The sequence below is a fragment of the Crotalus tigris genome, unplaced genomic scaffold (assembly GCF_016545835.1).
Source record: "Crotalus tigris isolate CLP2741 ecotype Arizona unplaced genomic scaffold, ASM1654583v1 scf7180000024461.5605484, whole genome shotgun sequence".
Lineage (NCBI taxonomy): Eukaryota > Metazoa > Chordata > Lepidosauria > Squamata > Viperidae > Crotalus > Crotalus tigris.
This window is the reverse complement of record NW_024100632.1, coordinates 2,715,542-2,731,706: the sequence shown is the minus strand read 5'-3', so window position 1 is coordinate 2,731,706 and position 16,165 is coordinate 2,715,542. Positions and strand designations below refer to the sequence as shown.

General features: G+C 45.0%; 1 protein-coding gene across 5 annotated transcripts in view; it reads right to left on the bottom strand.

Moving 5' to 3' along the window:
- Positions 1 to 16,165, bottom strand: part of OSBP2 (oxysterol binding protein 2) — a 33,100-nt gene that overhangs the window by 16,358 nt on the left and 577 nt on the right. For 3 of the 5 annotated variants that reach the window (XM_039332508.1, XM_039332506.1, XM_039332507.1), the window contains exon 2: positions 11,875 to 12,083. In XM_039332508.1, coding sequence (XP_039188442.1) covers positions 11,875 to 12,083 — 209 coding nt within the window. Of the gene's footprint in view, positions 1 to 4,417; positions 5,259 to 7,419; positions 7,650 to 11,874; positions 12,084 to 16,165 lie in introns of those variants that run through there. The other 2 variants (XM_039332509.1, XM_039332511.1) reach the window with 2 other exon arrangements.

Genomic DNA, 16,165 nt, shown 5'->3' with positions numbered 1-16,165 from the left:
CTGCATCACGGATGGAACTTCATTAATTCAGCCCAATAACCAAATGTATATTTTGTATATTCTAATCTAGACCAATCCCATACCATTTGGTGGGCTCCATTCAAATCCAAACGTACTGAAATTTAATCCACCACTCTCTGATTTCAAAAGTAGAGATTAAAAATGCACAACAGAACCTGAAAACAACAACAACAACAATTAGACCACCTTAGCATTTTAAAATCTCTTTGTGCTCCACCTTCCTGACATGCTCTGCCAAGTCTTCTCTGCAGACTAAGCTCACCAAATGAAACTTGGAAAATAGGAAAGCGGGTGTTCTCCTTGTAATAGATACTGTGCTTAAATTACACCCTCGCCAAAGGCAAATCCATTTCAGCCGCTGTTGCTGTGCTCTATAATTATCATACAGTAATACAGAGCATGTGTCTCTGAATAGGGAAGGTGAAGTTCATTCAGGAAAGGAGGTATTCTGGCTTCAGGAAATCCTGGAGCTTAATTGAAAAAAAAAAAGAAAAGCACCAGTAAGAGAAGCATACTTCCTAAATTTAAATTTGGCACAAAACTGCCACAAAGAAGAGGGAGTCAAGCTATTCTCCAAAGCACCAGAAGGCAGGACAAGAAGCAACGGATGGAAACTAATCAAGGAGAGAAGCAAGCTGGAACTAGGGAGAAATTTTCTGATAGTGAGAACAATTAATCAGAGGAACTTCTTGCCTCTAGAAGTTGTGAATGCTCCATCATTGGAGGTTTTTAAGAAGAGACTGGACAGCCATTTGTCTGAAATGGTATAGGGTTTCCTGCCTGAGCAGGGGGTTGGACTAGATGACTTCCAAGGTCCCTTCCAATTCTTCTATTCTATTCTATTCTATTCTATTCTATTCTATTCTATTCTATTCTATTCTATTCTATTCTATTCTATTCTATTCTACTCTACTCTACTCTACTCTACTCTACTCTACTCTACTCTACTCTACTCTACTCTACTCTACTCTACTCAACCAACCAAGCCAAAGCCAAAATGCCCATGGCTGAATAACCTTCCCTAACCCGATGCCTTGGGAATTCTAGGAGCATCACATTGGAGCAAGATGATTTAATTTGTTCTGCTGCCTCTAAGCAACCGCGGAGAGAGAAGCTTGGCGCGGCCTTCCCAAAATGCCCATTTATCTTCCATAAAACGAGCCCTCGCTGCCATTTAAAGAGAAGGTGAGGAGGAACCAACAGAAGTCCACGATTCTGGCTGGTGGACATTGCTTCCTCCGGCCAGGGTGACTTGGCCTGCTTGCCCTTCCTCAGCGGATTGGATTTCCAAGCGGGAAGACACCCACCTCTCGTGTTCCCCCTTGGCTTTTCTAAGTATGTCGCTCAAGATAAATTTTTAATCATTAGTTAAACACATTTTCCATTCTCAGGTCTTTGCAAGGTTTCACTCTCCCGCAGAAAGGGCAGGGAACAAAGCCAGACTATACCTTTCTTCCTGGGGGCCAACAAAGGCTAGCTTTAATATTAATAAGGCTCAATTCCCAACCCATTTCTCTGTCTTCTGAGGACTTTATGCCGGAAGCTTCAATAGCTATCCCAGTTCATGACTGGGGCTGGGTGGATGAGAGGGACGTTAGAAATGTTCTCTTAAATGATGCCAGAAACAGAAGAGACCAGCTGTGCTTTTTCAGGAGGCAACTGGACTTTCTTGTTTTCCTTTGAAGACCTTTTGCTTCTCATCCCAGAAGCTTCTTCCACTCTGACTGGATGGTGGAGAAGGGAAGGATTTATACTCCTTGCAGACAGCTGGTCATTTGCATTCTTTTGGAGAGTCATTGAGGCCACTTGGAGGCTGATCTGTGTCCTCTAGGTCACCTCCAAGTGGCCTCAACGACTCTCTGAAAGAAGGCAAATTCTTTTAGCGGGCTATGGGACAGTCAGAGAAGGGGTGCTATTTTGAACAGAGGCAAGCACTCCCATCTCAGAAGACGGACAAAGCCCCCCCCCTCTCCCGTTATCTTCTAAGAGTCCCTGTGGGGATCTGCTCTACCTGCAGATACCAGAGACTTTGCCAAACATTCAGGTTTTGCTTGATGCTATGCTTTCCTTTAATTCTCAAAAAAGGAGGGACATCCAAGATCCTGCTGGGAGTTGCACGCTCACCCTGCAAATGTTCTAGCACCCAGACTCATCACATCCAAGATGCCACAACTCAACTGCCCTGCAAAAGTAAACCATCATCCTTCTCTTATTCCCCTTCTAGATTTATTGGTAAGAACTACACTCCTGGCAATTTCTACAGCAATTATCTGGGGAACAATGAAATTAAAAAGGTGAAGAAAGAAATCCCTTACTGAGCATTTCACCCTCAGTCTGTATTGTGGCAACCCAAAAGGGACCCCAATTTCCCCGTTTACTTCAGCTTCCACGTTGGTTCCAATTCCCCATGCAGCTTTAATTGTGAGCTTGCAACTATAAAGTTCAACCCCCATTAACGGAACTACACAAGCGTCAACTAAAAAAAATTAAGCGTTTTCGCCCCTTGCATGCTTCACTGGGGAAGGAAGAGGGGAGAGCAAGCGTTAAAAACTGGGTCAAGCATGTAACACAACAAGGCCGGGGTTTAACAGCTTGACTTTTGACACATACAGTGTGATAAACATGATTCTGAGTCATTTCTTCCATTAACCCCTCAAATCGCTGTAACTTCCCCAATATATTGACTGACATGCAAGATGACATTGTAATTATAGAATACAAGTTACGCACAATATATAACAAAAAGATTGTCAAGCTGCGAAGATTGTTTGCACTAGGACAGCCATGCTGCTTCTAGCTGGCCAACAGTTCCGAGGGGGGAGGGGAATGTATGGTTTCTATCCACTGGGAAGCATGATTGCAGGAGAGATATTATGGCTTCTCATAACAATGGCAGAAGATTAATTGGACAATGTGACTTAACTATCTTTCTGGCACTCTACTGCTGGAGCTGGTTTTCCATTCATTAGTGCCGGTATGCTGTGCTCAATAAAGTTTTGCATTAGAGATCACAATGTCTCAGGTGTGCTTACTTCGTTGGGATCATCAGCCAGAACTTTGACAAAGATTTAAAAACAGCAATTGGGCTCCAACACAACCACCACAGGTGCAAAAAAATGGGGAAACCACAACAATGTGCAACAGCAGGATCGCTTGAGATTGTTTCTATAGTTTCACACAGCAAAGAGGGTTTTTTTAAAAGATAAATATAACAACTTCCAATTTATAAGATGCAACTTTCTATCCGATGGAAATTCAGTTAAGGACTACCTATACTTATTTCCCCAAACACTGTCCACTTCTTACAGCTAGGATGGTGTGAGTACAATGCCTGCTTGAAATTTCAAAAGCCAGAGCAAATGTTGACAAGACCTACAACACGCATCATTTCAATGGCTAAGACAACTCGTCATGTAACTCTGGGATTCAGCAGAACCAATACAGGAAAACTACAGGAATCATGTACATCTTGCAAATCTGGGGCCAGTGATAGCAACCTCAAAACACTTCCCTTTCAGCATTCATAACATCCCTGGCAGTAAGCAAAGCTCTTCTGCTCCTTCTAATGGGAAACCAGGAAATATTCAGAGAGCACCCTTCAAAAGCCGTATTTTGTCATGATCCCGAAACACTTTTTGACATTTTAAGGATTTATTCTCTTTGTGGCTGACCTACTTAAGATTCTCTTCAGCTTTTCAAAATCCAGGCCATGCTGAATTTTACAAGAGACAATAAATATTCAAGATTTGTGATTGTGGGCCAGGCCTTTTGAAGTCTACAAACAGGGACAACAATGCAGTGTAGGCAAAGGGGCTGTGTGCCTTATTTGCATATCATAAAAGCCACATCCCTGTGTTAAGGAAGGATGGACTGTCTACCCCTGATTCTTCCCCTCCCTGGAAAAAATTAGAACCAGGTAATTTCCAGTTTTTGTTTTGTTCTTGTTAAAAGGAAACATGTACATAGTTCCACAGACCTCATTTAGCCAAATGAACACTAAAAGTCCCCTTGGAAAGACTTGAGCACCGAGTTCACTCTGAATGGCCACAGAGATGCACCCACAGAATTGGGCCCCCGTTATATAGGATGGGACACCTTCCTGCCGTTAACATGTTGCTTTGACTTTTACTCCCCATTGGGCTCAGCACCTTTTACTGCTCTCCCCAGCTGAAGGAGCCAGCAGCGATGCCCCTTCTTTCCCAACCAGGCATGCTCCTCCATTCTCATGTGTGTGCATGTTTTTAAAAGCAAACCAACCCGGGGCCTTTCCAGCGTCACCTCCGTTGGGCTGAACTGATCATGCAGCAAAAACTACCACCGAGCACCAGCTGGAAGGGGAAGGGGCCGAGGAGAAACGAAGGCGTCTGTGGGGAGGATCCACAAAGGCCCAACTAACCCTTCTTAATTTTATTCAGGCAGCCAGAGTTGCAGCAGGAGCGGACGGATCCCGTCTCCGAACAGCTCCTATTCTTCATGCCGGCTGCTGGAGGGCTCTGGCAGAAGCTGGAGCTAGGGACATGGCTGGGAGTCTCTTGGAAAATCAAAGCAAGCCAGAGACCAGCAATGTGGAGGAAACATCCTTATTTAGCAGCAAAGAGGGCTGCTGCTGATGATGCTGCTGATGCTTCGGGCACGTTCTTCTTCCCCATTAGAGATTCTGGCCCTATGCTGAGCTCTCCAAAGGCTGAGCCCCATGGATCTCCCGGCAACCCCCACTTCGGTGTGAACACTTAACTCCCTCCGCGCTGGCTAAGCCAGCAGGGTCTCCCCAGACAAGGCAGGAAGACTGGCACGGAAACCGCCAACCCCTGTGGTGACTTTAACGCTGCTGCTCCTTCCGTAGGGAAAGCCACCGGGAGGCCAGGATGAGAGCATTACCTGGAAAGGTGATCTAAACAGGCTCCTGTCTCTTTAAATCCTTCTGGCGGCTATTTGCAGGAAATTCTGCATCAAAGCTTTAACCCTTCCTCGCCTCTGCGCACTGCAACAGTATTTCCCAGATTTTAACAGCTTTCAAAGGGCTTGAAAGCCCAGATAATCTCAAAGAAAAAAAGAAGGTATTAACCGGGCAGAATCTGCACCCTTGGACTTTAAATGCGCCTTTTTCATCTGCTCTTTCCTGTTTTAGGAGGAATGCTAGAGTTTGCACCTCAAAAATGGCCAGTGCCTCAATCGAGTCTTGATTTTACCTTGAGAGAAAGTAAAAAGGAGAGGTATTATAGAGAGTCCTCGGCTTACGACCGCAACTGAGCCCAAGTTTTCTGTTGCTAAGGGAGACATTTGTTAAGTGGGTTTTGCCTGACATGGTTCTTAAGGGAATCACTGCAGTTGATTCAGTTAGTAACACGGCTGTTAAGTGAATCTGGCTTGTCAGAAGGTGGCAAAAGGGGAGTCACGTGACCCCGGGACATTGTACAAACTGTCATAAATGTGAGTCAGTTGCCAAGCGTCCGAGTTTTGATCATGTGACCATGAGGACGTTCCCCTGGTTGTAAGTGTGAAAAACGGTTGTAAGTCCCTTTTTTCCAATGCCGTTGAAACTTCAAAGGGTCGCTAAATGGACTGTTGTAAATGGAGGACTATCTGTACAGAGGTCCCATTTGGGCCCTGCTGGATTTTCAAGATGCACACAACTTGGTTGCGATGGAGAAAATGGAAACAAGGCGGAGGAAAACTACCAAAGGTTCATTGATTTTAAGGTGCGAGAGAAAATATTGTATTTTGGACAAGACTGATTTTTTTAAAAAATAATCTGGTACTTTTCTTCAACCTGATGCTCCCTTTGGGGTAGTAGTGATCACAGTCCCACAAGAGACAAACAGTCATATATAAACAGCCAGCAGCCTTTACTCCCCGTGCACTGGTGATGTTACCTAGCCTGGTAATGAAACGTCTGCAAGAAGGAAAATGAACTTCAAGAGCTTCACAAGATCCCAGCTGGTTCACCTCTGAGTTTTAACTTTCCAGCTCTTTGGTTTTAGAGAACAGTGGGACAAAAGTGAAAGAGGAACAGGAACACAACTCTGCAAACCTCAGAGTGAGTTTCTTAGCCTCTTTTAACAGAAAGCTTCGTTTTCTTTCAGGAACACAACTCAGTCTGCAGGGAGGAACGTAGCAAGGAGAGGGAAAACCTAATTAAAGAATATTGCATTCCTCTCCATACAGTCATCTGGGGCTCATTCAGGAACTAATTATAAAATCATCAATATGTATGTTTATTATTAATAAATACTAATAAAAACACAGGCATATGGAGCCTAGGGTAACTTCACAGCTTTGCTTAATATTAACAGAAGCAAGATAGCCGTAGCACCCCATCGTTCGCTCACAGCAAGTGATATAAACAAAAAGAATATCTCCTCCCAATATTATGTTCAATTATTGCCTTTATCGTTTTACATTTTTACTTACATTCATTAGGCCTCAATTCCCACCAGTTTCCCGCAGCCTAATATTAACATTTGCTAAGGAAAAAGGCAGCCAAGCACCAGAATCAAAGGGAAGATACAGAAGGATGAAAGACACCCATGTATTTGACTGGTCCAGATACACCTCAACACTCCTAAATATACGACAGACGCTTCCAAAGCCATCAGTATTTCATAGCGGTGTAAACTGGGGAAAAAAAACTTTCAAAAACTATTGAAGATACTGCTTCAAATCCCCCAAACAATGTCTCAAAGAACCTCACTGTAGTTTAAGAAGAAAAAAGAAATTTAGAAGATCACAAGTGTCTTTCGTTTTTACAAATAATATCAAGTTCCATTTGTATGTGGGTCTGTGCAATCCTTTTGCTAGTTTGTTGTATCCATTAATCTCTTGAAAACAGCAGCAGAAGAGAACCAGTCCTTCCCTTGATATTTCTCAAGGGGCAACCAGCAAATGGCCTCCGGTATGCCAGGAAATGGAAAATGGAAAATGAAACCCGTGAAATTACATTTACAGAGACGGGTTTCTTCCCGGTAAAACTCACTTCGCAAGCCTAATTTATTTTAACTTTCAGAAACTGCTGGAGTTAACACTGGTGGGGGAAAAAAATATCCCCCCCCCCATAAGACCAAAAATCACATTCTTTGGGAAAGACCAACAGCCATAAAATCTACAGCGCCACTGCCCGCTTCTCCAAATACCCAACTCCAAGCTCCATCCACAAACATTCTGAAATAAATTAAAAATAGCATAAGCACCCTCCCTTGCATTACCCTAACCTAACACAGCATTTCTTCCTTTTTTTCCCAGTCGCTGGGCGGAAGGAGGGTTTGTGTGTCTGTTTTTCGATTCTGCCCATCGCCTGGGTCGTACTTGTTGGCTTCCCAAAGGCATGCTTTTGTCCCACGTACAAGCGCATGAGCACACACACACACACACACACACACACACACACACACACACCCCTACCGTTCAGGCTCCAGCAAAAGGAAAGGCCAGCAAGATGAAAATTGCCTCCTTCCTTTTCAGGATGTCCAGAAACATTTTGACAATTACAGCCGGGGAGAGAACGAGAGCAATATCGCTGTCGCTAACTAATTCCAGATTGACCCTGCTTTGCACTCCTTCCTTCTCCAGGAAAGCCTGACCTCTGGGCACTGATCCTGAGCTTTAGGATTTCAAGGGTGGCTTTTAAAGCAACCTCATCTTAAAAGGAAAGGGCATCCAGGGACAAGAGCTACACAAACCGTGAAGGATTCCTTCTTTGCAGCCCAGGGTGGGGCCTTCTCCCTCCCCACCTGCTTTTTGTCCCTTTCGGAAAGCTTTTGTAGCCTCTGACCCAACAGCCCAGACCCCCCCTCCCAGGTTAGCGGCTCCTTCTGACCTTGCCAGGTGATGGAGACCTCGCCGTGATGGGGCCGTAAGCAGAGGTGGCCCATAAGGTTAAGGCACATCTCCCTTATGGAGACCTGGCAATATGGGGGGTGGCGGAGGGGGGCGAGGGGGCGGCTCTAGTGCAGCCCGGCTTCCCCGATAGGCGGGGAGTAAACGCTTACTCAGAGGCACAGCCCAGGCTGAGCAGGGAGGCAGCAGGGGAGGGAGTTGATATCCCCCGGGTGGGAAGGGGGAGAGAGATGAGGGTCTATCAAGGAATATGCATTTTATGCACCCCCTTTGCATTGTCGGATCTCAGAGGGCCAAACTTTGCACGGCCCCACCCTGATCGGAGAAGCTACAGCTGCTTCCATGTTTAAAATAACGTCTTTGAATGAATCTCAAAGCAGCTAGGACTCATTAAAAAGCATTGGCGCCCCCCCCCCATACAGACACACACCTCTCCACTTTATTCCAGCTGTGTTATTTGCATGGTGTGGCAAAACAGCACACAGGAGAGGGAGCTTAAGCATGGAATGTAAAAATCCGAGGGGGGGGGAGGGAGAAGGAAAGAGGGAGCTGCATTTTCTGCTGAATCTCATCCGTTGTTCCCAGGCAGGTCAAAGCTGAGCTGACCCACCCCCACCCCCTCCGTGCCCAACAGATGGGTGCCCTGCCTGTGCTCGGCTTAGGAAGCAGAACGAGGAGGGGCAAAGAAGGGGCGGGGAAGGAACCAACAGTGGGAAAATCCCACTCTCTTTTGTTCTGTCTTCTGGGAGACCCTTTGCCAAGCACCACCAGCATCCTCCCCCCACTCACCGCATCATTCCTGCCTCAGTAGCCAGTGACAAAAGGGCAACTCTTCACACACACTCTCCCAAACACAATCTGGAGTTACAGGTCTCCTCCTCCTCTGCCTTCCTCTTCTTCCTCCTCCTCCTCCTCCCTCCTCCTCCCTTCCTCCTCCTCCTCTGCCCTCCTCTCCTCTCTTCCTCCCTTCCTCTGCCCTCTTCCTCCTCCTCTTCTTCCTCTCTTTCTCCTCTTCTTCTTCCTCCCTTCCTCCTCCTCCTCCTCCTCCTCCTCCTCCTCCTCCTCCTCCTCCTCCTCCTCCTCTTACTAGAATGTCTCCAGCGGGCTGACAGGTCCAGGTGGAAAAGCGGCTCCGGGGTTAGAGGGCTGCAAGGCACCCAGGTTCATCTCCACTGGCTCGGAGAGCAGCAGCAGCAGCTCGGGCGAAGCAGCCCTGAGCAGCCAGCCGATCAGCACCCTGGACAGCGGCCAGGTGCAGCACCCGGGCGATTTCCCATCGGGGCTTGGCTGCCACTCCCCCCCCCACCTGCTCTCCGTGGAAGCGCCGCTGCCCCTCCTAGGAAGACCCACGCGCGCGCGCATCCCTGGAGCACCCCACTTGGCTGATGACTCGGCAGCCGGGTCCTTAAAGCTGCCCAGCTCCTCTGGCCCACCCAGCAAAGGATCTGGCCGGACCATCTCTTCAGTGGGATCTTTTATTATTATTATTATTGTTATTGTTATTATTGTTATTAAACAAAAGGCTTAATTGTCCCCACAATTGCTAATATCCAGATAGATGTTACAAAGTGTAGTTAACCCTTAAGCTGGCTTGTCTATCTGCATTTTCTCTGGTTTACAAATATCTCAATAAGATCTCCTCTTAAAGGCACCTTTATTAGGCCACGAAAGGGTGTTTTTTTTTTCCCCCAGGGAAAAAATACTATTTTTTTTAAATAAAAAAAATGATTTTGCAACCATTAAATCATAAAAAGGCAGCCTCAACTGTTGGGCTGCAGCAGATAATTTTATTAAATGGGATCCAATATTCTGTCCCTCCCCCCCAAAAAAACAGGAAAAAAACCCTCACCTGAACCACCTAGTTAGCATAATAGTTCCATCTGTATTATTACTAATTAATCAAATCAACCGTTTTAATGAAAGCCTGCAAAGAAAGCAGACAAGCATAGAATCCAATCAACAGACCAGCACAGGAAACTGGGTGTGGTTGCATTTTCTGTCAAGACTGCATCGCAGTTTCCTGAAGTCATCGTCATAGCTAGGTTACAGATATATATGCTTTTTTTTTTTAAAAAAAGATCTCATTACGTTGTCCATTATCAGCATACGTATAAAACTAAAATAAACACCCAAGCAGACGCGGAATTGAAAAACCTTCATTTTCTCACCTGCCTCCTGCCTTTTCAAAGAATTATTTGCAGAGATTGTGCTCAGCAGGATCCCTGGGGTTGAAATCTAATCGCAGTCTGTCATTCAGCTCTTTGATCCGCAAGCAACATGCTTGAGTTAGCAAACGGGAGCAGAATCTGACCTCTATCGACAGCAATTTATTAATTATTACCAAAATATCTATTGTCCTTAATAGCCACATAATATGAGGGAAACATAGCTGGCTATATATATATATATATATATATATATTTGTAGCTCAGGGTTGAAATGAGGGGTCCTGAGCTTGCTGGTTTTCTTGCAGATGTTCCGTTACCCAAACTAGGAAACATCATCAATGGTAGAAGGGAATGGAATTGGGAAGGCGGAAGGAGAAAGGAAGAGAGAGGAGGGAGGGAAGGAGGAAGAAGGGAGGAAGGTGGAGGAGGAGGCAGACTACGGGGTCCTTGGTGCTCTCTGAGCTTCTTTTGTTGCAGATGTGTCGTTACCCAAACTAGGTAACACCATCAGTGCTAGTAAGGAGTGCTGTTTGCTGTCAGTCTTGGGGGTGGTCTTAAGAGATTCTTTAGTCTGGGTTTCTGCACCCTGTGGGAAGCTATTTATCTCCCGTGTCTTGTAAACTAGTCTCGTTTTGCATAGGTCTGCTAAGACAAAAACCAGCAAGCCACATTAAGGACATGAACCAGGCAAAACCAGCCTCACTGGGGGAAGGAGAAAGAGACCCAGGAGGGATCACCCAAGGTTTTGCCTGCATGACAGTTTTTATTAATGTCTTTCCTGCTGCTGCTGCTCAGCGGGGCATCCTGCTTTCTGCATGACTATTAGTGATGGCTTCTTGATCAAGGAACGACGACGCGTATTAAACAAATTTCAACCGCAGCTCAGCTCAGCAGGGCGCCTAAAACCAACTGCAAGGCCTTTTAATGGGCTTCTGAGAGGGAGAAAGAAATGGAAACTCTGCAAACACGCTTGAGATGCCCAGAGCTGGAATTTGCAAAGGAGGCTTTCCAAAAATAATTTTGCTGAAAGTGAGAAGGAAAAGTGGGTTCTAATCCCACCTTAGGCACGAAAGCCGATTGGGTGACCGTGGGCCGGTGGTTCCTAAACAATGAGAACAATTAACCAGTGGAACAGCTTGCCACCAGAAGTTGTGGGTGCTCCATCACTGGAGGTTTTTAAGAAGAGTCTGGACAGCCATTTGTCTCAAATTGTATAGGGTCTCTTGATTGAGCAGAGGGCTGGATTAGAAGACCTCCAAGATCCTTCAGCTTTATTCTGACTGACTTATTGATTGACTGAGTTTTTCACAGCTAACAAGAAGCTAAAGAGATAACTAACTGGGATTCTTGTACAGAATCTGTTTCAGAGATGTGAAACTAAAGTCCTCAGCCTTTTCTTTATCAACTTTCATACATTCTAATGACTTGATGTGTTTTTGCCCCCTTCTGATGACCCTCCCCCCTCTCCCAGAAATTAAAATGGTTCAGAACAAGACTTGCTAGAAATTACGACATGGGCAGACAAAAGTACTTAAAACACGCATGTCTTTCTATTTCCACAAACAGAAGCACAACAGTGCCACCCTGTGTCTACCAAGATTTTGATTTACGCTACACAAAAGACAGACAATCACAATGGGGTCTGCTCAAATACATTTTTATATATTAGATTTTCTTTAAAATCCTGGCACAAAGAAATGGCAAACTCAATCACGCTCTTATAAAACCCGTTCTGCTTATAAGACTGTGATGGAACTTTGAAAGGTCACTGAATATGGGTCCATGTTAGCAGGACCTGAGCTTGCCAGAAGGCTTACGGCCCGCCCTCTCCCCCCAATGCATGCACATCTACCTGACTGGTTGCTCCTGATTCGAATGGCCCTGGCCTTAGCCAGCTCCAGAGCTGTGACCCAGCGCTGCCGTTCCACTTCCGAGCTGGCTTTCAAGTGGTAGGTCCTTCCCCCGTTGGAAAGGAGAATATTGCAAGAATCCTCCGTGTCAATGTGAGCCATGGACAGGTTGATGGTTCCCCGACAGGTGTGGGCCATTTCCGCTTGAGTCCTGCAAAAGGAAATCGAAGGAAGAGTTAAGAAAGGCTCTCAGGCAGCTAATATTGCAAGATGCAACTCTCCCAGTTATACTTTTTGCAGACTTTAGGAGGAAGAAGAAAAGGTTGGGGGGCTATTGCATGGGGAAAATCTTTTTTTCCAAGCTGGGATCCAGAAATGGGACTCCTCAAATGCTGGTTTGTTTTTGTGGCGAACGCCCAGGTTGTGTCTTTGGGAATTGTTGTGTGTTTTTTTCTTGAAATCTTTCCACCTAACGAAGATGCTCAGAGAGGAGATTTAAGTATTTCCTGCCAAAATGCTTTTTTATGCCCCAGAGTAATACAGGTAGGCCTTGACTTACGACAACAATAGAGCCTCAGATTTCTGTTGTTAAAGGAGACGTTTGTTAAGTGAGTTTTGCCCCCATTTTACGACCTTTCCTGCCACTGTACACCTTAGCTCTGTGTTTCAACCTTGGCAACTAGAAGATGGGTGAACCTCAATTCCCAGAATTCCTCAGACGATCACAGGGCCATTCTGGGGCTTGCAGTCCAATTCTTAAAGTTGCCAAAGTTGAGAAAACATGGCCTTATTTGTTGACTCTGCGTGAGTCCCTTCCTTTCTCTCCTCTCCTGCCGCACAGGGTTTAATCAAGTAGGATATCTGGGCAAATTTAATGAGATTTTGGTGTCTTGTCAAGTCATAGGATTTCAATTTGCCTCCCTCCAATTAACAGCTCCCTGTGCTAGAAAACAATATCTATCAGTTTAAATTTTTCCAATAAGAAAGACCTTTAAGTCAATTCCGGCTGTTCTTGAAGGCCCGTTTTGCAATATTCCCTATAACTGAGGTCTTTGGGTGGAAGAGATGTGAGTGGCAAAGAGGCTCCCTGCGGTTTGCTTCATTATCCTATTTCAGCGGCATGGGAGGCCAGGAAAAAAAGCACTCCTCAAATTGCTATAAAATCAATTTGCTTCTGTCGTCTAAAAGGGGTGATGATCCCAGGGCTACTAAGAGATTTTAATGGCTGTTCCTAGGAAGGAACCTATGTTAAGCTAAAACCATACAAACTACAGTCCAGTTCAAAATGTTTTATGGACAAGGCCTGTGAATCAATAGACAGCTTGAAGAGAGTTCTTCAGAATTGCAGTTAATTAAAAAAAAAAGCCTAAAGAAAGCTCACATGATTTAATAAGGGTCTTTCCAAAATGCATCAAGTTAACTTTGCTATCAAGAGGAGGAGGAGGAGGCATCAGCTGTCCTAGACATGCATTTGAGAGGGAGAAAAGGACGAAGCTTCGCTAACAACTGGCATTCACAACTCACTCACAATGGAGCATTAAAGTGACCGGAAACAAATCAAAGCCTCTTTTGTTCATCTCTCGGGCTTTCTGTTTCTAAAAACATCAGCGAAGAGGCAGCCTTGTTGCAAAGCTGAGCACCCACCTCAACTTTATTTCCCACAATGCCTCTGTGCCCCAGACAGAAATTAAAAAATGCTCTGCCCAGACCCCTTCATGTCAACCCTGAGCTACAACTATTCTTTTATTCCTCTTTCAAATACCTGTTTCTATAAGTGCCAGGTGTTCTACAGGTAGTCCTGAATGACTAGCAATAGCCCTTAGGCTATTTTTCAACAACTCTCACCCGATACAAACCTCTGACAGCTGGAAAGTAAGGACTTTATTGTCATTTAGTAGTATAGGTTTGCAATATCTTTCTGTGCCCCTGACACTGTGAACTGAACGCTGACAGCTTTCGCACTCAGAAAGAGGGAAGGCAAGGAGACCTTATTTTGCTAATGCACTGATTACATAAAAGGGATGGTGTGTGCACATTTTAGAACGAAGCTACAAAATAAGGCCGGAGCAGTCAAGTCCCATCAGATTAACAATCAAGCTTTCTGACAGGGCAAAAAAAGAAAAAGCGAATTCAAATTAGCCAATCACATCCAGAACTGGAGCAAACCACTGACGGCCACAACAGAAAGAGCTTAGAAACATATTTCTCCTATGAAGCACGTGATTAAGAACATTTCCATTTTGTGGGTATGTAAGCCCTTTGCTTTGCATTATGCAAGCAAAGGAACAGGATGTTCCTTCACCTTTGCAACGTTTTAAATACTGTTTTCCAGCAAATTTGTCCTTAATCATAATTTATTGAATGTATATGCCATCGGATTCCCAGAAAATCAGGGCAGTTACTGAGATATCTCCAAGACGCTCGTTTAAAACTTATTGTTGGGGAATCTGCTCTCCTGCTGTTTTAACGGTTTTACTGCTTTTAATGTTTGTTTTAAAATTGTCATCTTTTTTTCATTATTTACTGTACTCTTTTTTTTTTTTTTAACTTTGCCGCTCCACAGATTCAGCTATATGATGATAGACAAAACCAATTTAACAGCCAGCCACTGTGGCCAACCTCTCAAGGATTTATTCCTGAGACAGAAATAACAAGACTGGACTCAAAAAATACAGTGCCTTTAAAAAGTCCCAAGCCAGAAAGAGTTGGTTCAAGACACAGTTTTTAGAAGTCCCAGGGAACAATCAGACAATTGCAGAATGCAAATTTTCTAATCTGTTTCTAAGCTGCTTTGATGTCCCCAAGACTACTATAAAAGACCCCGAGGAAATATTAAATTAGAAAATATTTTTAGAGGAGCGCAATTTAATTTTCATTTCCTTCCTAGGAATTCCAACCAGTTTATATGTGTGTCAAATAGTTATCATCCTGGAGTGGAAAGCTTGCAAGATGTTCTGTATTTTTTTTTTTTTTCATTAACAGATCCAAAGCCCGGTTTTATCCTGAAGTGCGGGGGGGGGGGGAATGTTCCTTGGGCCTTACGACTTTGTAAGTTTACACAACTGAAATAAATGATTTATTTTTTCCAAAAAGTCTATGAACTCCACTCACAGACAGGAAAGTTGTCTGGTAACTGCCAACAACTAAGTCTTAAATGTCTTTTTTTTTTAAATTCCTTCAAATCAACCTTGACCCCCCAACCAGTTCTTTTTCCTCCCTCTTTCCTTCATCCTCCCTTGATTGCTTTAACCTTACCCCAGAGACACCAAGTGTGGGAGCCAAACAAAGGCGCTTTTAAGCCCAACTGGATTTGGGACAGAAGACACGATGATGCTCTCGTTGCATTCTTGTCTTCCAGCAACTGGTTATGTCAGATTGTTAAAGAGTACAGCACGTAGGGCATACATATTTCATGTGCCCCCGTTCTTAAATGCCCTTGGCACCTACAGCAGCTGGGACGGTGGCACAGCATCAGAAGGCAAATAAACTGGATCCACCAAGGAACACAACCTTGCCAGCAAAACCTTTCATCCCCCCTCCCCACTGCACACAACATCTGCACACACAGGCCTTGCTAGAGGAACTGAGCACCAGACAATATCCTGGCGTACAAAACTACCTACAAGATATGTAGAAAAAAGCTTCTTGGGGGGGGAAAACTCCCTTGCTAGGTGTTAAGAGACAATGGGGAGGCTGGGGGGGGGGAGACAGGAGGAATTTATGTCACTGGGACAGAAGGGGTGCAGTTCCAAGTAAATAAATATTTGGAAGCTGTCAATGCATTATAATGGAGGGCAGTTACCGTAATATGCTTTGCAGCAGAGCAAGACTAACTTTACCGGAATCTATGTAGTATTCCAGCACCCCAAACATTCTTCAGCTACCGAATGGGGGTGCGCTTTGGACTACAGTTCCCATCACTTCCCAATTGTACAGCCAATTGTTCCCCAGCATCCAGATGCTCCACGTCTGTATGGGGTTAAGGATGATGGGAACTGCAGTTTTATGGTTGGTGGAACAGCAGACGAGAAAGGTAGGCTGGGGATGGTAGGATTTGTAGTCCAACACTTGTGGCACTGGGGGTAATCTGGCACGCAGGCTCTGGCTGCCCCAGTGTTGCAGAAAATAGGCAGGAAGAGGATGAACCCTGGAATCCAGCCTATCTGAAGCGGAGAACAGCCTCCCTAGGCTAGCTGTGGATGATGGAAGATGTCCTCCATACCTTCCAAGGGACAGCTTGCTGGTGCAGCTGGTCTGCAGAGAAGAGTGAGGATGGGACCTGTAGTCCAAGTC